Source organism: Myotis nattereri, assembly GCF_964212035.1.
Source record: "Myotis nattereri genome assembly, chromosome: X".
Lineage (NCBI taxonomy): Eukaryota > Metazoa > Chordata > Mammalia > Chiroptera > Vespertilionidae > Myotis > Myotis nattereri.
In genome coordinates, this window is record NC_138078.1 from 55,600,473 (window position 1) to 55,618,871 (window position 18,399).

Below are 18,399 nucleotides of genomic sequence, written 5' to 3' on the forward strand. Positions count from 1 at the left end.
GTCACAGAAAGACAAATACCACTTATTTGAGGTATTTAAAGTAGTTAAATTATAGGAAAAAGTAGTATGGAGGTTGCCAGGGGCTGGGGGAAGGGGAAAATGGGGAATTGTTTATTGGGTGTAGAGTTTCAGTTTTTAATTTTTTAAAATATATTTTAATGATTTTTTACAGAGAGGAAGGGAGAGCGATAAAGAGCCAGAAACATCAATGAGAGAGAAACATTGATCAGCTGCCTCCTGCACACCCCCCACTGGGGATGTGCCCGCAACCAAGGTACATGCCCTTGACCGGAATCAAACCCGGGACCCTTGTGTCCGCAGGCCAACGCTCTATCCACTGAGCCAAACCGGTTCTGGAGAGTTTCAGTTTTTAAGATAAAAAAGTTCTGGATGTCTACTGCACAGCAATATGGAGGTACTTAACACTATTGAACTGTACACTTAAAATGGTTAAGATGGTAAATTTTTATGTTAATGTGTGTTTTACCACAATTGAAAAAAGTACCTGGATCTCATGTTTCTTTTTAGTTTGCAAGAACATTCTATGGTCATTGTCATCTGTCCTTTAACTCTCACTTCCTTTTTTTAAAAAAATATATTTATTGATTTTTTACAGAGAGGAAAGGAGAGGGATAGAGAGTTAGAAACATCGATGAGAGAGAAACATTGATCCAGCTGCCTCCTGCACACTCCCTACTGGGGATTTGTCTGCAACCAAGGTACATGCCCTTGACCAGAACTGAACCTGGGACCCTTCAGTCTGCAGGCCGATGCTCTATCCACTGAGCCAAACCTGCTAGGGTGACTTTCACTTTCTTTTGAAACCACTGTCCTCTGACTTCTGTCCTCACTGTTCCACCAAAACTGATCTTTTTTTGTTTGTTAATCCTTATATGAGGATATTTTTTCCATTAGAGTTTTTGTAGAGAAAGTGAAAAGGAGGTGGGGGGCGGGGAGGAGAGAGAGAGAGAGAGAGAGAGAGAGAGAGAGAGAGAGAGAGAGAGAGAGAAATGTGATGTGAGAGAAACACATCTCGCTCGTGCTCCACCAGGATGGGGATCAAACCTGCAACCCAGGTACCACACTTGACCTAGAATCAAACCAGAGACCTTTCCAAGTACAGGCCGACACTCTAACCCAGGGGTCCTCAAACTTTTTAAACAGGGGGCCAGTTCACTGTCCCTCAGACTGTTGGAGGGCCGGACTATAGTTTTAAAAATAAACTATGAACAAATTCCTATGCACACTGCACATATCTTATTTTGAAGTAAAACAACAAAACGGGAACAAATACAATATTTGTATTTGCATGTGGCCCAAGTGGCCGTAGTTTGAGGACCCCCCTGCTCTAACCAATGAACCATACTGCCCAGGACCCAAAACTGTTCTTGTTAAAGTTGTCAATGACCTCTTAATATTTCTGGACTTAGTGTACTCAACACAGAGTATTAGAGACTGTTCACCACTTCTTCCTGGAAGTTCTCTTATTCTTTGGCTTCTGTGAGACTCTTTGCTGACTGACAACTCTTTTTGCAGCCTTTTCTTTATTTTTTTCCTGCCTTTTTTTCTTCATAAATAGTCTGTCCCTGGCCTGAGGATCTTTGTGTCTTTAGAGTTCTGCAGTTTCCTTTAGATAGCTGAATTAAACCTTAAGTATCAGCTGTCAGATTTATATTTCTGATCAGATCTCCCTCTGACTAGTCAACTCTATGTAAGTATCCCAGATTTTTCAAACACACCTCCTCAAACTAAACTCATCATTCCTGTTGTGTTTTCTAGCTCAATGACATCCATCCCTGAATTCTATTCTGAAACCTGGAAGTAATTCTGGAATCCTAATTCTTTATTATCCTCCATATCCAATAAATCAAAAAGTCCTATTGATTGCATTTCCCTTATTAATTCTCAAAATTTACCTTAACTGCCAGCACCTTGGCTTAGGTTTGCATTACCCAGTGCCTTTAAGTTGGTCTTTCTGCCTCCAATTTTGCCTTGCGCAATTTTGTCATGCACAGTGATTTTCTTAGAACTTGTTTGATTGTGAGGTTTGTCTACTTAAAAGGCCTTCAGCAGCTTGCTATTGCTTTTAGGGTAAGTCTTTTTTAAAAATATATTTTCATTGATTTCAGAGAGGAAGGGGAGGGAGAGAGATCAATGATTCAATGATGAGAGAGAATTATTGATTGGCTGCCTCCTGCCCGCCCCCACTGGGGATTGATCTCACACTGGGTATGTACCCTTAGGGAATTGAACCTGGGACCCTTCAGTCCGAAGGCTGGAGCTCTATCCACTGAGCCAATCCAGCTAGGGCAGGGTGAAGTCTTAACTTCTTAATATTTAGCATACAAATCACCTCTGCTCATATATTACTACACTCTTAAAAAATTATATATAAATATTTCAGAGAGGAAGGGAGAAGGAGAGGGAGATAGAAAGATCAATATCAATGATGAGAGAGAGGGGATCGGTCTGCAACTTGGGCAAGTGACCTGACTGGGAATCCAATGGTGACTTCCTGGTTCATAGGTTGATGCTCTACCACTGAAACACACTGGCCAGGCTCACTACACTCTTTAGCCAGCGGTGCGGCAGACTGTTTGTGCCTGCATTCACAAATAGAGAGTGTGAGTTCGATTCTCTGCCAATATTCAGTGCAATGGGACCGAAAGCTGCATTATTTTAACTCAGGTTTTTCCCATGATCACAGATATTACTGAGCCTTTAAGCACCTCAGATCCCTCTAGCAGCCCAGACAAGCAACAATGCAGCACTTTTGGGGAGGGGCCAGGGACTACCGCCTCCAGGCGAGGGAGGGTGCGCGCAGGCGCAAGCGCAGGCGCAGGCAAGTGAAAGCCTTTCTAGCCCGGCCCTCCCTTCCCAACGATAACGGAAAGAGCTCACGTAAAGTCATTTCCGGGAAGTGGAGCAGCGCTTTGTTAGCTGCAACATGGAGGCGACTGGTGAAACTGAAAAGCCGGTGAGGCACTGCTCTGGGGTCGGGTGAATGGGGAAGTCGAGCTGGCTCTAGCTTTGAACTCTTCCTCTCCTCCTCCTTTTTTCTTCCCAGGTTTCCGGGGAACTGGTATCAGTGGCACATGCACTTTCTCTCCCAGCTGAGTCTTACGGCAACGACGTGAGTATGACTCAGACACAGCTCCAATTCACCTAGTCTGTGATGGCTGCAGGGCCTCCACGAAATTGTAACCCCCTGCCCTGATATCTTATGTAGACCATGTCTGCTACAAAATCGCGCCTTTCAGCTCATTCTAATCCTTTTGGTCCACAAACGGAGGACTAATACCAATGGAAGTAGTTCCCTGCAAATTAGAATCCCGCGTGAAGCATTTAAATATCCCGATGTCCAGAGCGCAATCCATATCAATTAAATCAGAATATCTGGGGCTGAGAGCCCGGTATCCATATTTTTAAAGGCCCTCGAGTGATTCCATTGTGCAGTAAAGTTGCAATGGCTTATGGTGTGTCTTGTTTAGATTTTTAAGGAGGAAGCACATGATGTATGTGAGGTTTTGTTTTATTTTGTTTTGTTGTTGTTAATCTTCACCCAAGGATATTTTTGTTTTGTTGTTGTTGTTAATCCTCACCCAAGAGTGGGAAGGAGGGAGAGACAGAAACATCTGTATGAGAGAGACCCATCCATTGGTTGCCTCTGGCATGCATCCAGACCAGGGTGGGGATCAAGTCTGCAACTGAGGTATGTGCCCTTGACTGGAATCTAACCTCAGACCCTTCAGTCCACAGGCGGAGGCTCTAGCCAGGGGTGGGCAAACTTTTTGACTCGAGGGCCACAATGGGTTCTTCTTAAACTGGACCGGAGGGCTGGAACAAAAGCATGGATGGAGTGTTTGTGTGAACTAATATAAATTCAAAGTAAACATCATTACATAAAAGGGTACGGTCTTTTTTTTTTTTTTTTTAGTTTTATTCATTTTAAACGGGCCGGATCCGGCCCGCGGGCTGTAGTTTGCCCACGGCTGCTAGCCACTGAGACAAATTGGCTAGGGCCCATGATGTATTTGAGATACAAAACACAAGGATATGAGAACAGTAGTAACACTCAAATAAGAATGTGATGTAGGCTTGGTGAGTGGATCAGGGCATACGATACAAAACAGTTTAGTTTAAGAATAAACATACAGAACCTAGACAGTAGATGAAGACTTCACTGTGATAGTGGATCTCAAATTGAATCCTCAAAGTGTAGGTGGACAAAGGACATGAATTAGTCAAAGAGCCTGGAGGTAAAACTGCAAAGGGCTTCTTCTGGGGTCAGTGAAATAAATCCCTCCAGTTTGAGTGGGAGATTCTAATGCACTGGTTCTCAACCTTCCTAATGCCGTGACCCTTTAATACAGTTCCTCATGTTGTGGTGACCCCCAACCATAAAATTATTTTCGTGCTACTTTATAACTGTAATTTTGCTACTGTTACGAATCGTAATTAAATATCTGATATGCAGGATGTATTTTCATTGTTAAAAATTGAACATAATTAAAGCATAATGATTAATCACAAAAACAATATGTAATTATATATGTGTTTTCCGATGGTCTTAGGCGACCCCTGTGAAAGGGTCGTTTGACCCCCAAAGGGGTCGCGACCCACAGTTGAGAACCGCGGTGGTAGGTGCTTGGTAAAGGGTATTTATAAATTAACCTGCTTCATGATACTGTTTCATTTCTAAGTGTTATAGGGTGGGAAATTGGCTATCAGATAAACAAGTGATGATTATGAAATGCCACACTCTTAAAAGTGAAGAGTAATTTTACTTCTATTATTTTATTTTGTTGTTTCAAGAGTTCAGTTGTATATGTGTATTTATTATTTCACTTTTGCAATGATTCAATTCAATCTTTTAAAAATGTTTTTAATTTACTGATTGGTTTTAGAGAGCATCCAATTTGTTGTTTCACTTATTTTTGCATTCATTGGTTGATTCTTATATATGCCCTAACCAGAGATCTAAGCCACAACCTTGGCTATTGGAGACAACACTCTAAATAGGGCCCAACTCAGTCTTGAGAATGTTATCTACTGTTTTATTTAGTTTCTAACACTTTCATTAGCTTCCAGGAAAAGATAGTCCCTGGCTCATTCTATTTATTAGACTGTATAGGTAGCTTTTTGTTTGTCATAAGGATAGGAGAATTATTTTATTGCCCAAACCCATTAGTCCAGTTTTTATCCTTTGACAGTAACACCAGGTTCGGTAGATCTCCTGAGCATACAAAGGCTTCCTTAATTTTTTCTCTAGTGGCAGGATTGGGAGATTTCTGACTTGGCTTTTTTTTCCCCTTTCTTTTTTTTGCATTTCAAGGGGTGTCCAGGCATGGGTAGTTTTTTTTATTTTTATTTTTAAAAAAATAATTATTGTTTTTTAAAAAATATATTTTATTGATTTTTTACAGAGAGGAAGGGAGAGGGATAGAGAGGTAGAAACATCGATGAGAGAGAAACATCGATCAGCTGCCTCCTGCACACTCCCCACTGGGGATGTGCCCGCAACCAAGGTACATGCCCTTGACCGGAATTGAATCTGGGACCCTTGAGTCTGCAGGCTGATGCTCTATCCACTGAGCCATATCGGTTAGGGCAATTGTTTATTGTTGAAAGTATTACATATGTCCCCCTTTTCCCCACATTGACTCCTTGTAGCCCCCCCGCCCCCAGGCCCTCAGGGCCCCATTGTCTGTGTCCATGGGCCAAGCATATATGTATATAAGGTCCGTGGTTGATTACTTCCCACCCACCCACCTATCCTCCCCACCTTCCCTTGATTCCACATTCTGTTCCATGCTTCCATGTCTCTGGATGCATTCTCTTCATCAGTTTATTATCCCTTAGATTCCACATATGAGTGTAATCATGTGATTCTTATCTTTCTCTGACTGATTTATTTCATGTAGCATGATTCTCTCCAGGTCCCTCCATGCTGAATCAAAGGGTAAGAGATTCTTCTTTTTTTAAAGATTTATTTATTTATTTATTTTTAAAATATATTTTATTGATTTTTTACAGAGAAGAAGGGAGAGAGATAGAGAGTTAGAAACATCGATGAGAGAGAAACATCGATCAGCTGCCTCCTGCACATCTCCCACTGGGGATATGCCCGCAACCCAGGTACATGCCCTTGACTGGAATCGAACCTTGGACCTTTCAGTCCACAGGCCGACACTCTATCCACTGAGCCAAACCTGTTTCGGCAAGATTTATTTTTAAGTAGCATCTCCCTTGTGGCTGTTTTCTAGTTTCTTTTTTTTAAATATTTTTTTTTTATTGATTTCAGAGAGGAAGGGAGAGGGAGGGAGAGATAGAAAACATCAATGATGAGAGAGAATCATTGATTGGCTGCCTCCTGCATGCCTTCTACTGGGGATGGAGCTCGCAACCTGGGCATGTGCTCTTGACTGGAATCAAACCTGGAATCCTTCAGTCTGCAGGCTGACACGCTATCCACTGAGCCAAACCAGCTGGGGCGAGATTTCTCCTTTTTTACTGCTGCATAGTATTCCAAGATACAGATGTATCACAGGTTTTTATCCACTCATTTACTATGGGCCCTTAGCCTGTTTCCAGATCTTAGCTATTGTAAATTGTGCTACTATGAACATAGGCCATGTATACATTCTTTTTGATTCAGTGTTTCAGATTTCTTAGGATATATTCCTAGAAGTGGGATCACTGGGTCAAATGGCAGGTCCAAATTTAATTTTTTTTAAATTTTCTTTTATTGCTTAAAGTATTACAAAGAGTATTACATATGTCTCCTTTTATCACCCCCCCCCCCCCTTGATATTCCCCCGGCCTCCCCTACCCCCCAGTGTCTTATGTCCATTGGTTATGCTTATATGCATGCATACAAGTCCTTAATTTTTTGAGGAAACACCGTACTTTTTTTCCATAATGGTTACACTCCCACCAGCAGTGTATTAGGGTTCCCTATTCTCCACATCTTCGCCAGCACTTGTCATTTGTTGATTTGTTGATGGTAGCCATTCTGACAGGTACCTCATTGTCCTTTTAATTTGCATCTCTCAGATTATCAGGGACTTCAAGCATTTTTTCATGTCTCTTGGCCATCTGTATGTCCTCTTTGGAGAAGTGCCTATTTAGGTCCTTTGCCCATTTTTTAAATTGGATTGTTTGTCTTCCTTCTGTTAACTTTGATGAGTTCCTTATATATTTTGGATATTAACCCCTTATCAGATGTATCAGTACCAAATACATTTTCCCATAGAGTGGACTCCATTTTTGTTTTGTTGATGGTTTCTTTTGAGGTGCAGAAGCTTTTTATTTTCAGGTAGTACCATTTGTTTATTTTTTCCTGAGTTCTTTGCCCTAGGACAGGGGTGGGCAACCTTTTTGTGAGTGTGTGCCAAAACCAGCAAAATCTCTAACTCAAAATTCTTCTGCATGCCAACCCTAATTTTTTGAGAACATGTTACACCTTCTTGATATCTCTTAAGGTGTATGTATGTGAAGAACCTTGAAGAAATAATAAAATTCATTCGAGCGACAAAAACACAGTATATGATGATGAAAAATAATTTTATTTTTTAATGTATACATGTACACTGATAGTCTGACAGAATACTTTATGACTCCGTTTGATATTATCAGTGGGACTTTTGCTGCTGCATCACTGATGACAGAGATTTTACATCAGGTTTATATTTTGTGACCTTCAGAGATATGCACGAGCTGCTACTTTCATCCGTCTACTTACTGTTCTCTTGCTGTTCTCTTTCTCCTATTATGAGACTTAACAAAATTCATCACTGAGAACAAAGATTCACAAGCGTATGTGGATGAAAACATGGAGAGTAATGCTGTTGCAAAGTGTTTTAAACAGAAAAAATTTTCTGGAATGGCATTCCAAGTCCTCAATAGTTCGTTTTCGACACTATTGAAATTGCTCTTCTCCTCTCTTGTCAATCCATGTCTATGGTCTTTAAGATAACTTGTTATGCAAAATTATTTGTTTATCTAAGATGCACCTACACTGAGTTTATCTGAAAAATAAAAAAGTCGATATTAAGAAAAAAATTGTAAATAGAAGATTATAAGAGAGGGTTTCGCGTGCCAGCAAAAGTTACTGGCATGCCATGTTTGGCTTGCGTGCCAGGGGTTGCCCAATCCTGCCCTAGGAGATGTATCCATGAACATATTGCTATGAGAGATGTCTGAGATTTTGCTGCCTATAGTTTCTTCTAGGATTTTTATGGTTTCACAACTTAGATTTAAGTCCTTTATCCATTTTGAGTTTATTTTTGTGTATGGTGTAAGTTGGTGGTCTAGTTTCATTTTTTTGCATGTATCCAATTTTCCCAACACCATTTATTGAAGAGACTATCTTAACTCCATTGTATGCTCTTGCCTCCTTTGTCAAATATTAATTGAGCATAGTAGCTTGGGTCGATTTCTGGGGTCTCTGTACTTTTCTATTGACATATATGCCTGTTCTTTTTCTTTTTTTTTAATTAAATCTTTATTGTTCAGATTATTACATTTGTTCCTCTTTTTTTCCCCCCATAACTGCCCTCCTCCCAGTTCCTGCCCCACCCTCCGCCCTCACTCCCCACCCACTGTCCTCATCCATAGGTGCACGATTTTTGTCCAGTCTCTTCCCGCATCTCCCACACCCCTCTCCCCACCAAGAATAGTCAGTCCATTCCCTTTCTGTGTCCCTGATTCTATTATGATCACCATATTATTTGTTCACTTGATTCTTAGATTCACTTGTTGATAGATGCATGTTTGTTTTTCATAATATGTATCTTTACCTTTTTCTTCTTCTTCCTCTTGTTAAAGGATACCTTTTAGCATTTCATATAATACTGGTTTGGTGGTGATGAACTCCTTTAGCTTTTCCTTATCTGTGAAGCTCTTTATCTGACCTTCAGTTCTGAATGATAGCTTTGCTGGATAAAGTAATCTTGGTTGTAGGTTCTTGGTATTCATCACTTTGAATATTTCTTGCCATTCCCTTCTGGCCTGCAAAGTTTCTGTTGAGAAATCAGCTGACAGACGTATGGGTATTCCCTTGTAGGTATCTGAGTTTCTTTCTCTTGCTGCTTTTAGGATTTTCTCTTTGTCTTTTGCTCTTGGCATTTTAATTATGATGTGTCCTGGTGTGGTCCTCTTTGGATTCCTTTTGTTTGGGGTTCTCTGTGCTTCCTGGACCTGTAAGTCTATTTCTTTCACCAGGTGGGGGAAGTTTTCTGTCATTATTTCTTCAAATAGGTTTTCAATATCTTGGTATCTCTAATCTTCTGGCACCCCTATAATTCTGATGTTGGTACGCTTGAAGCTGTCCCAGAGGCTCCTTACACTATCTTCGTATTTTTGGATTCTTTTTTCATTTTGCTTTTCCAGTTGGGTGTTTTGAGCTTCTTCACATTTCAAATCTTTGCCTTGATTCTTGCGCTCCTCTGGTCTGCTGTTGGGAGTCTGTATAGTATTCTTTATTTCAGTCAGTGTATGCTTAATTTCTAGTTGGTTCTTTATCTTAACATCGAGGGTCTCATTAGATTTCTTGTAGATCTCATTAAGTTTATCGGCAGCTTCTAGACAGTTCTTGAGAGACCTTAAAAGTGTGGTTCTGAACTCTATATCTTCCATTGACAATTTTGTCCTGTTTCTTTGTCTCCGCATTTTTTATGCTTTCTTGGTGCACCCCCTAGTGGTCTTTGTGCACAGTCTTGTTGTAGTTAAGCCTTGATTGTTGTAGTTAATACTGGGGGATTTGACCTCCAGGCCAACTGGCTGTGAGAGTCAGCTGTTCTGCAGTGGGAAAACTTCTGTCCTCTGGGGAGGTGCTAGTCTAGCCTTTGCCTGAGGCTATCTGGCAAATGGCTCTGTGCAGGGCTTGGGCGGGGCGGATCGCACGGGATCGAACAGGGTGGGCGGGCGGAGCGAGCAGTTATGGCTGCTCTCAGTTCCGTCCCTGGGGGCTTTGCCTCACAGAGTCCCAGCAACTGCTGCAAACCTCGGAGAGAAAGCTGCCTTCGAATTCTGACCGAAGCCAGACAGTCCCGCTTCTCCTGTTTGAGTCTGGGTCCCTAGAGACTCGCCCAGATCTAGAGGTCAGAGTCTGAAACTCCCTCCCGATTGAAAACAACAACCGTGCCCTCCGCCGCCAGCCCGCTCGCGCGCACTCCGCACCTGAGTATTTCACTTCAGCACTGCGCCTCCTCTGAGTCTGGGTATGATATTCTCTTTCCTCCTAATTGTAGAATTTCCACTCAGGCAGCCTTCCTGTGGTTCTGGATGATGTCCGTTCCGTCTTTTAGGTGTACCCTTGAATTGGTTGTTCGAGGCAGCAATCTCTGGCGTTAACCTATGCCGCCATCTTGGTTCCTCTATATGCCTGTTCTTGTGCTAGTACCAGGCTGTTTTGATTATGGTGGCTTTTTAGTATAAATTGAAATCTGGTATTGTGATTACTCCAACTTTGTTTCTCTTTCTCAAGATTGCTGTGGCTATTCGGAGGTCTTTTTGGTTCCATATTAATTTTTGGAATATTTGTTCTACATCTGTGAAATATGCTGTTGATATTTTAATAGGGATTGCATTGATCTGTAGTTTGCTTTGGGTAATATGGACATTGTAATGATGTTGATTCTACCAATCCATGAACACGGTATATTCTTCCACTTGTTTATATCGTCTATCTCTTTTTTCAACGTTCTGTAGTTTTCCAAATACAGGTCTTTTGCCTTCTTGGTTAAGTTTATTCCTAAGTATTTTAATCTTTTTTGTTATAGTGGTAAATGGGATTTCTTATTTCGTTTCTCTGAGAAGTCATTATTGGTGTATAAAGAAGCCATTAATTTTTGGTTATTGATTTTGTATCCTGCTACATTGCCAAATTCATTTATTAAATCTAGTAGTGTTTTGGTAGAGTATTTATGGTTTTCTGTGTACAATATCATGTCATCTGCGAATAATGAGAGTTTTACTTCATCCTTTCCAATTTGGATGCCTTTTATTTCTTCTTTTTGTCTGGTCATTGTGGTTAGGACTTCTAGGACTATGTTGAACAAGAGTGGTGAAAGCGGGCATCCCTGTCTTGTTCCTGTTCTCAGGGGAAGTGTTTTAGTTTTGCCCATTGAGTATGATGTTCGCTGTAGGTGTGTCATATATGGCCTTTATCATGTTGAGATATGCTCCCTCTATTCCCACTTTGCTGAGAGTTTTTATCAAAAATGGGTGTTGGATTTTGTCAAATGCTTTTTCTGCAATATTGATATGATCATGTGATTTTTGTCTTCCAATTTGTTTATCTGCTATATCACATTTTTTGATTTGCAAATATTGTACCAGCCTTGCATCTCTGGAATAAATCCCACTTGGTGATGGTGTATGATCTTTTTAATATATTGCTGGATCTGATTTCCTAATATTGTGTTGAGGATTTTAGCATCTATGTTCATCAAAGATGTTAGCCTGTAATTCTCTTCCTTTGTAGTGTCTTTATCTGGTTTTGGAAATAGGGTAATGCTAGCTTCATAGAAAGAGCTTGGAAGTGTTCCTTCCTCTTGAATTTTTTGGAATAGTTTGAGGAGTACAGGTGTTAGTTCTTCTTTGAATGTATGGTAAAACTGCCCTGTGAAGCCATCAGGACCAGGGCTTTTGCTTGCTGGGAGTTTTTTGATTACTGCTTCTATTGCATCAGTTATTATTGTCCTATTCAGGTTTTCTGATTCTTCGTGATTCAATTTTGCGAGATTGTATTTTCCTAGAAATTAATCCATTTCATCCACATTATCCAACTTGTTGGCATATAGTTGTTCATAGTATATTCTTACAGTCCTTTGTATTTCTGTGTTGTTTGTGGTTACTTCTCCACTTTCGTTTCTGATTTTATGTATTTGGGTCCTCTCTCTTTTGTTTCTTGATGAGTCTGGCTAACGGTTCATCAATTTTGTTTATCCTGTCAGAGAACCAGCTCTTGGTTTCATTAATTTTTTTTGTTTTTTTTGTTTTTTTTTTTTAGTCTGTATGTCATTTATTTCTGTTCTGATCTTTATTATTTCCTTCCTTCTACTTACACTGGGCTTTTCTTGCTGTTCTCTTTCTACTTCTCTAAGTTGTAGTGTTAAATAGTTTATTGTTGATATTTCTTGTTTTTTGAGGTAGGCCTGTAGTGCTATGAACTTCCCTCTCAGGACTGCTTTTACTTTGTCCCAGAGATTTGGGGTTGTTGTTTGTTCATTTTCTTTCATTTGTTTCCAGGAAGTTTTTGATATTTTCCTTGATCTTGTTGGTAACTCATTCATTGTTTAATAACATGCTGTTTAATCTCCATGTGTTTGAATGTTTCTGGGTGTTTCTACTGTAGTTGATTTCTAATTTCATTCCATTGTGATCTGAGAAGAAGCATGATATGATTTAATCTTGAACTTATAGAGACTTGTTTTGAGTCCTGACATGTGGTCTACTTTTGTGAATGATCCATGTGCACTTAGAAGTGTATATATTCTGCAGCTTTGGGGTGAAATGTTCTGTAAATGTCAACTAAATCCATCTGATCCAGTGTGTCCTTTAGAGCAGCGGTCACCAGCCGGTGGTCTGCGGACCACTAGTGTTCTGTGAGGTCCAAAAGGTTGTCGACCGCTGCTTTAGAGTCACTGTTTCCTTGTTGATTTTTTGTCTGGAAGATCTATCCAGTAAAGTCAGCAGGGTTAGTCCCCTACTATGACTTTATTGTTGTCAATCTCTCAAAGGCCTGTAGAAGTTGTTTTATATATTTAGTTGCTCCTATATTGGGTGCATATATGTTTACCGGGTTTATATCCTCTTGTTGGATCAATCTCTTTAGTAATGTGTAGTGACCTTTGTTGTGTCCTGTAATGGCCTTCATTTTGAAGTCTATTTTGTTGGATATGAGTATTGCTACCTCAGCTGTTTTTCTTTTCCATTTGTATGGAAAATTCTTTTCCACCCTTCACTCTCATCCTGTGTGTGTTTTTTGTTCTGAGGTGGGTCTCTTATAGACAGCATATAGTTGGGTCATGTTTTTGTATCCATTCAGCTACCCTATGTCATTTGATTGGAGCATTTAATCCATTTACATTTAAGGTCATTATTGATAGGTACTTATTTATTGCCATTTAATTCTGTATGCCTAGGTTTCTCTCTATTTCTTCTTCTCATTGCACCAGTCCCTTTAAAGAGCCTTTCTTTCTTTTTCTTTCTTTTTTTTTTTTAAAGAATTGACATGTTAAATGGTTTTACATTTTAGACTGTCTATAGGGAATTATAGCTATTTATTTTATTTTTAAAATCTTTATTGTTGAGATTATTACAGATGTCCCTCATTTTTTCCCCCATAGCTCCCCACCACCTGGTTCCCATCCCACCCCAGGTCCTTGCCACCCTATTTTCTGTGTCCATAGGTACTGCATACATTCATATAAGATCTTTGTCTAATCTCTTCCCACACCCCCAACACACCCTTCCCTCTGAGAATCATCAGTCTGTTCCATTTCCATGCCCATGATTCTATTCAATTCACCAGTTTATTCTTTTCATTCATGTGATTTTTAGATTCACTTGTTAATAGATATGTATTATCAGTTTTTTCATAATTTTTTATCTTTATCTTTTTCTTCTTCTTCCTCTTCTTAAAGAATACCCTTCAGTATTTCATATAATACTGGTCTGGTGATGATTAACTTCTTTAGCTTTTTCTTGTCTGTGAAGCTCTTTATCTGACCTTCAATTCTAAATGATAGCTTTGCTGGGTAGAGTAATCTTGGTTGTAGGTTCTTGCTATTCATCACTTTGAATATTTCTTGCCACTCCCTTCTGGCCTGCATAGTTTCTCTTGAGAAATCAGCTGACAGTTGTATCGGGTTCTCCCTGGTAGGTAACTAACTGTCTTTTTTCTTGATGCTTTTAAGATTCTTTCTTTGTCTTTTGCCCTTGGCATTTTAATTATGATGTGTCTTGGTGTGGTCCTCTTTGTATTCTTCTTGTTTGGGGTTCTCTGCGCTTCCTGGACTTGTAAGTCTATTTCTTTCACCAGGTAGGTGAAGTTTTCTGTCACTATTTCTTCAAATAGGTTTTTAGTATCTTGCTCTCTCTCTTCTTCTGGTACCCCATAATTCGGATGTTGGTACGCTTGAAGTTGTCCCAGAGTCTCCTTTCACTATCTTCATATTTTTGGATTCTTTTTTCTTTTTACTCTTCTGGTTGGGTGTTTTTTGCCTCCTTGTATTTCAAATCATTGGCTTGATTCTTGGTATCCTCTAGTCTACTGTTGAATCCCTGTTTATTATTCTTTATTTCAGTCAGTGTATGCTTAATTTCTGACTGGCCCTTTTCCATTTTGTTTGGCATTCTAAGATCCTTGAAGGTCTCACTAAGTTCCTCAGAGGTTCCTAGAAGATTCTTGAGTAACCTTATAACTGTGGCTTTGAACTCTATACCCAGTAGTTTGTTTTCTTCCATTTTTTTCATTTGTGACATGTTTCTTTGTCTCTGCATTTTGGCTGCTTCCCTGTTTTTGTTTCTGTGTATTAGGTAGCTGCTAGTCTCCTTGAGTTGATAGAGTGGCTTTGTGTAGTAGGTGTCCTATAGGGCGCAGAGGCTCAACCTCCCCAATCACCTGAGGTGGACACTCTTGGTGCACCCCTTTGTGGGCTGTGTGCATAGTCTTGTTGTAGTTGAGCCTTGATTGCTGTTGGTATCACTGGGAGTAATGGGCCTCCAGGCCTATTGGCTGTGGGGACCAGCCATGACTAAAGTGGGAGAGCTTCCGTGCAGGAGACACCCTTATGGGGCAGGGCTTGCTTCAGTGGGACTTTGGTGCTTACTGAGTGTGCCCCTTGAGTGTGTCACTTATGGATGTGAAGAGTTGTAATCTGGAATGGTCTCACACTGGCTCTTAGATCTCCAAGGAGGTGCAAAGTTAGCCACTGCCTGGGGCCACCCAGCAGGAGCTACAGAGAGATCTTCAGTTTCTTCCTCTTTGTATTGGGTTTGGTAGTGTCCAGACGAGGCCCACCTGTGAAGCAAGGCAGGCTGGTGCTGGTCTTGGGCCTTTTATTGATAGCTTTGGGGCTCCCTGACCCAGCTGCAGCTTGTTTGACAGCTTTTAGGCTGATAAAGGACAGGCCATTCATACGTAAAAGCCGCTGAGCACAGCTTGCATGGGGTTGTAAATTGGGTGGGGCGGGATCTCAAGGAATCCCCAGGGTGGAACGAACAGAAATGTCTGCCAGTCAGCCCTCTACTGGGTGAACAATGACTGCTGAGAGCACCTCCATCTGAAAGAAAGCCACCCCCGCATTCCTGCCCAATGCCAGACAGTCCAGTTTCTCCCTATATTTGTCTGGGTCCCCCAGAGCCTCGCCCAGCACCGGAGCTCAGAGCAAGCTGGAGCTTGTACTAGTAAATTCAGTTCGCAGTGCCAGCCTTTGAAGAGGAGCAGCTGGGTCTCTTGCAGCCTGTGTGTCACTCAGCCCCAATCCGCACTTGTTTTTACAGTTCGTAGTTCTTACTGCCCATAGGGACTTCTTTCCCCAGCTCTTGAGCCCTGGGCTGGGGGTCTGGTGTAGGGCTGGGACTCTGTGCTCCTCCAGGTGGCCTCTGCAGAGGCGATCTCCCTCCTGATTAAAAAAGTGGTACACCTGCCGAAACCGGTTTGGCTCAGTGGATAGAGCGTCGGCCTGTGGACTGAAAGGTCCCAGGTTCGATTCCGGTCAAGGGCATGTACCTCGGTTGCGGGCACATCCCCAGTAGGGGGTGTGCAGGAGGCAGCTGATCGATGTTTCTCTCTCATCGATGTTTCTAACTCTCTATCTCTCTCCCTTCCTCTCTGTAAAAAATCAATAAAATATATTAAAAAAAAAAAAAAAAGTGGTACACCTGGGTGCTGGACCAGCCGGTTCTGCACCTCCGCACCTCCTACCAGTCTCAGTGTGCTTTTTTCTTTATTTCTCTAGTTATAGTACTTCCACTCAGCCAGCTTTCCTGTGGTTCTGGATGATAGTTGTTCTATAGTTTAGTTGTTATTTTGATGTGGTTGTGGGAGGCAGCAAGTACAGGCGTTTACCTATGCCGCCATCTTGGTTCCTCCAAGAGCCTTTCTTGTAATGCTTGCTTGGTGATGATGTACTCCTTTAGCCTTTTTTTTTTTTTTTTTTTGTCCAGGAAGTTCTTTATTTGACCATCTGTTTTGAATAATAGCCTTTCTGGATATAGTAATCTTGGTTTCAGAGCCTTGCTTTCCATTACCTTGAGTACTTTATGCCATTTCCTTCTGGCCTATAGGGTTTCTGATGAGAAATCAGGTTTCAGCCTTATTGGAGCTCCCTTGTAGGTAACAGTTTGCTTTTCTCTTGCTGCCTTTAAGATTCTCTCTTCATCTTTAATTTTTGGCATTTTAATTATGATGTGTCTGGGCATGGGCCTGTTTGGGTTCTTCTTATTTGGGGTTCTCTGTGCCTCCTGAACTTGTGTGACTTTTTCCTTTACCAAGTTAGGGAAATTTTCTGCCATTATTTCTTCAAAAACCTTCTCTATGCCTTTCTCTCTTTCTCCCTCTTCTGGCACACCTGCTATTCTAATATTGTTATGTTTCACATTGTCCCATAGCTCCCTTAAGCTGTCCTCCTGTTTTTGTTTGTTCTTTCTGCTTTTCTGATTGAGTGATATTTCCAACTCTGTCTTCTAATTCACTGATTTGATCCTCAGCTTCCCCTAATCTGCTATGTATTCCTTCCATTGTGTTCTCTATTTGTGCTATGTCTTTCTTTATTTCTGTTTTTATAGTTACTATATCTTTTCTCATGTTGTTGAGCATCTTTATCATCATTATTCTGAACTCTGTATGAGATAATTTCTTTTTTAAAAAAATATATTTTTATTCATTTCAGAGAGGAAGGGAGAGGGAGAGAGAGATAAAACATCAATGATGAGAGAGAATCATTGATTGGCTGCCTCCTGCACTCCTTCTACTAGGGAACTGGGGATTGAGCCCTCAGTCCACAAGCTGACACTCTATCCACTGAGCCAAACTGGCTAGGGATGAGGTAAATTTTTTATCTCCATTGCATTTTGCTCTTTTTTTTTGTTGTTGTTGTTGATCAGCATAGTGAGGTTCTCCAGCCAGGTTCTGTTTTTTATTGTCTTGTTACATCTGTATTTATACCAGTTGATTTTAATCCTACAGTGGTGCCTTGACTTACGAGTGTCCCGACTAATGAGTTTTTCAAGATACGAGCCGTCTCTCGGTCGATTTTTTGCTTTGAGTTACGAGCTAAAATTCGGGTTACGAGCCAGCTTCAGATACCCTACCGCTAGTTGGCGCAGCGAATGTCACAGTGAATGCCACAACATCAGCCCAGCATCACGTGTCTCACTCATTCACTGTTGATTTGACATACGAGTAATTTGAGTTACCAGCTCTGTCACTGAACAAATTAAACTCGTAAGTCAAGGCGCCTCTGTATCAATTTCTATTCCAAAGGTTAGGGCGTTTCTTATCTCCATTCCAGGGAGTAAAGAGTATGTAGCTTAAGCGTGATTGTTCATAGTTAAAGTGATTAACTACCCGCCTGACACTTAGTTAAGGGGTTTTATTCCCTCCCTAACTTCAGGGGAAAATCCCTACCTGGGGAAACAACCTTTCTCAGAGAGGTGACCTTGGTTAAAACACACAGCGCCAAGAAGGGGAGCAAACATATTAAGAACAGTATGTCATATACGCCAGGTCCCTTGTAACACATGCTGCATATTAAGAACAGTATGTCATATACGCCAGGTCCCTTGTAACATATGCTGTGCGGATGTTTCTTCCCTGCAGCGACTGTGTCAAGCAGCAAGGATGGACCGGCTTCCAGCAAATCCCCCCTTTTTTATTTTTTAAATGATAGCACATGTAAATCAGCAGCCACCTCTCGGATTGGGTTGTTTAAGACTCGGAAGAAGACTGACAAGCAATGATAGCGAGCATAGCAATAAACATAGTGGATGGAGTGCACACAGAGCCTTGTAGAAGGTTGCTGGCCTGTTCAGTCAAGGATTTCAGCTGTCCCCAAGTCGGTGGCCTGGTTGTCCTTGTTGATCTGGCTAGCAGGCGGCGTCATTGGTGACAGGCTTCCTGAAGTGTCAGTGCGTTGAAGGGCTGGATCATGGGTCCATCAGGGCAGTGCTTGATGGTGGTGTGGGCATCCGGGGAGGAGTTAGCTGTGCCCTCTGGGTCAGCTGATATGGATGATACCGGGGAGGAGGAGGAGGAGGAGGAGGAGGAGGCAGAGATGGAGGGTAGTAGAGAGAAAAAGAAGAGAAAGTGAAAGAACTACAAGGCATGGAAGTGTTTAGAAAAAAGAGGGAAAAGAAAGGGAAGAAGGCAGCATCCTGACACAGCCC

General features: G+C 41.3%; 1 protein-coding gene across 2 annotated transcripts in view; it reads left to right on the forward strand.

Moving 5' to 3' along the window:
• Positions 1-2,915: 2,915 nt before the first annotated feature.
• Positions 2,916-18,399, forward strand: part of PBDC1 (polysaccharide biosynthesis domain containing 1) — a 418,787-nt gene continuing 403,303 nt past the window's right edge. For both annotated transcript variants that reach the window (XM_081080887.1, XM_081080888.1), the window contains exons 1-2: positions 2,916-2,977; positions 3,068-3,133. In XM_081080887.1, coding sequence (XP_080937013.1) covers positions 2,948-2,977; positions 3,068-3,133 — 96 coding nt within the window. In that variant the 5' untranslated portion in view covers positions 2,916-2,947. The remainder of the gene's footprint in view (positions 2,978-3,067; positions 3,134-18,399) is intronic.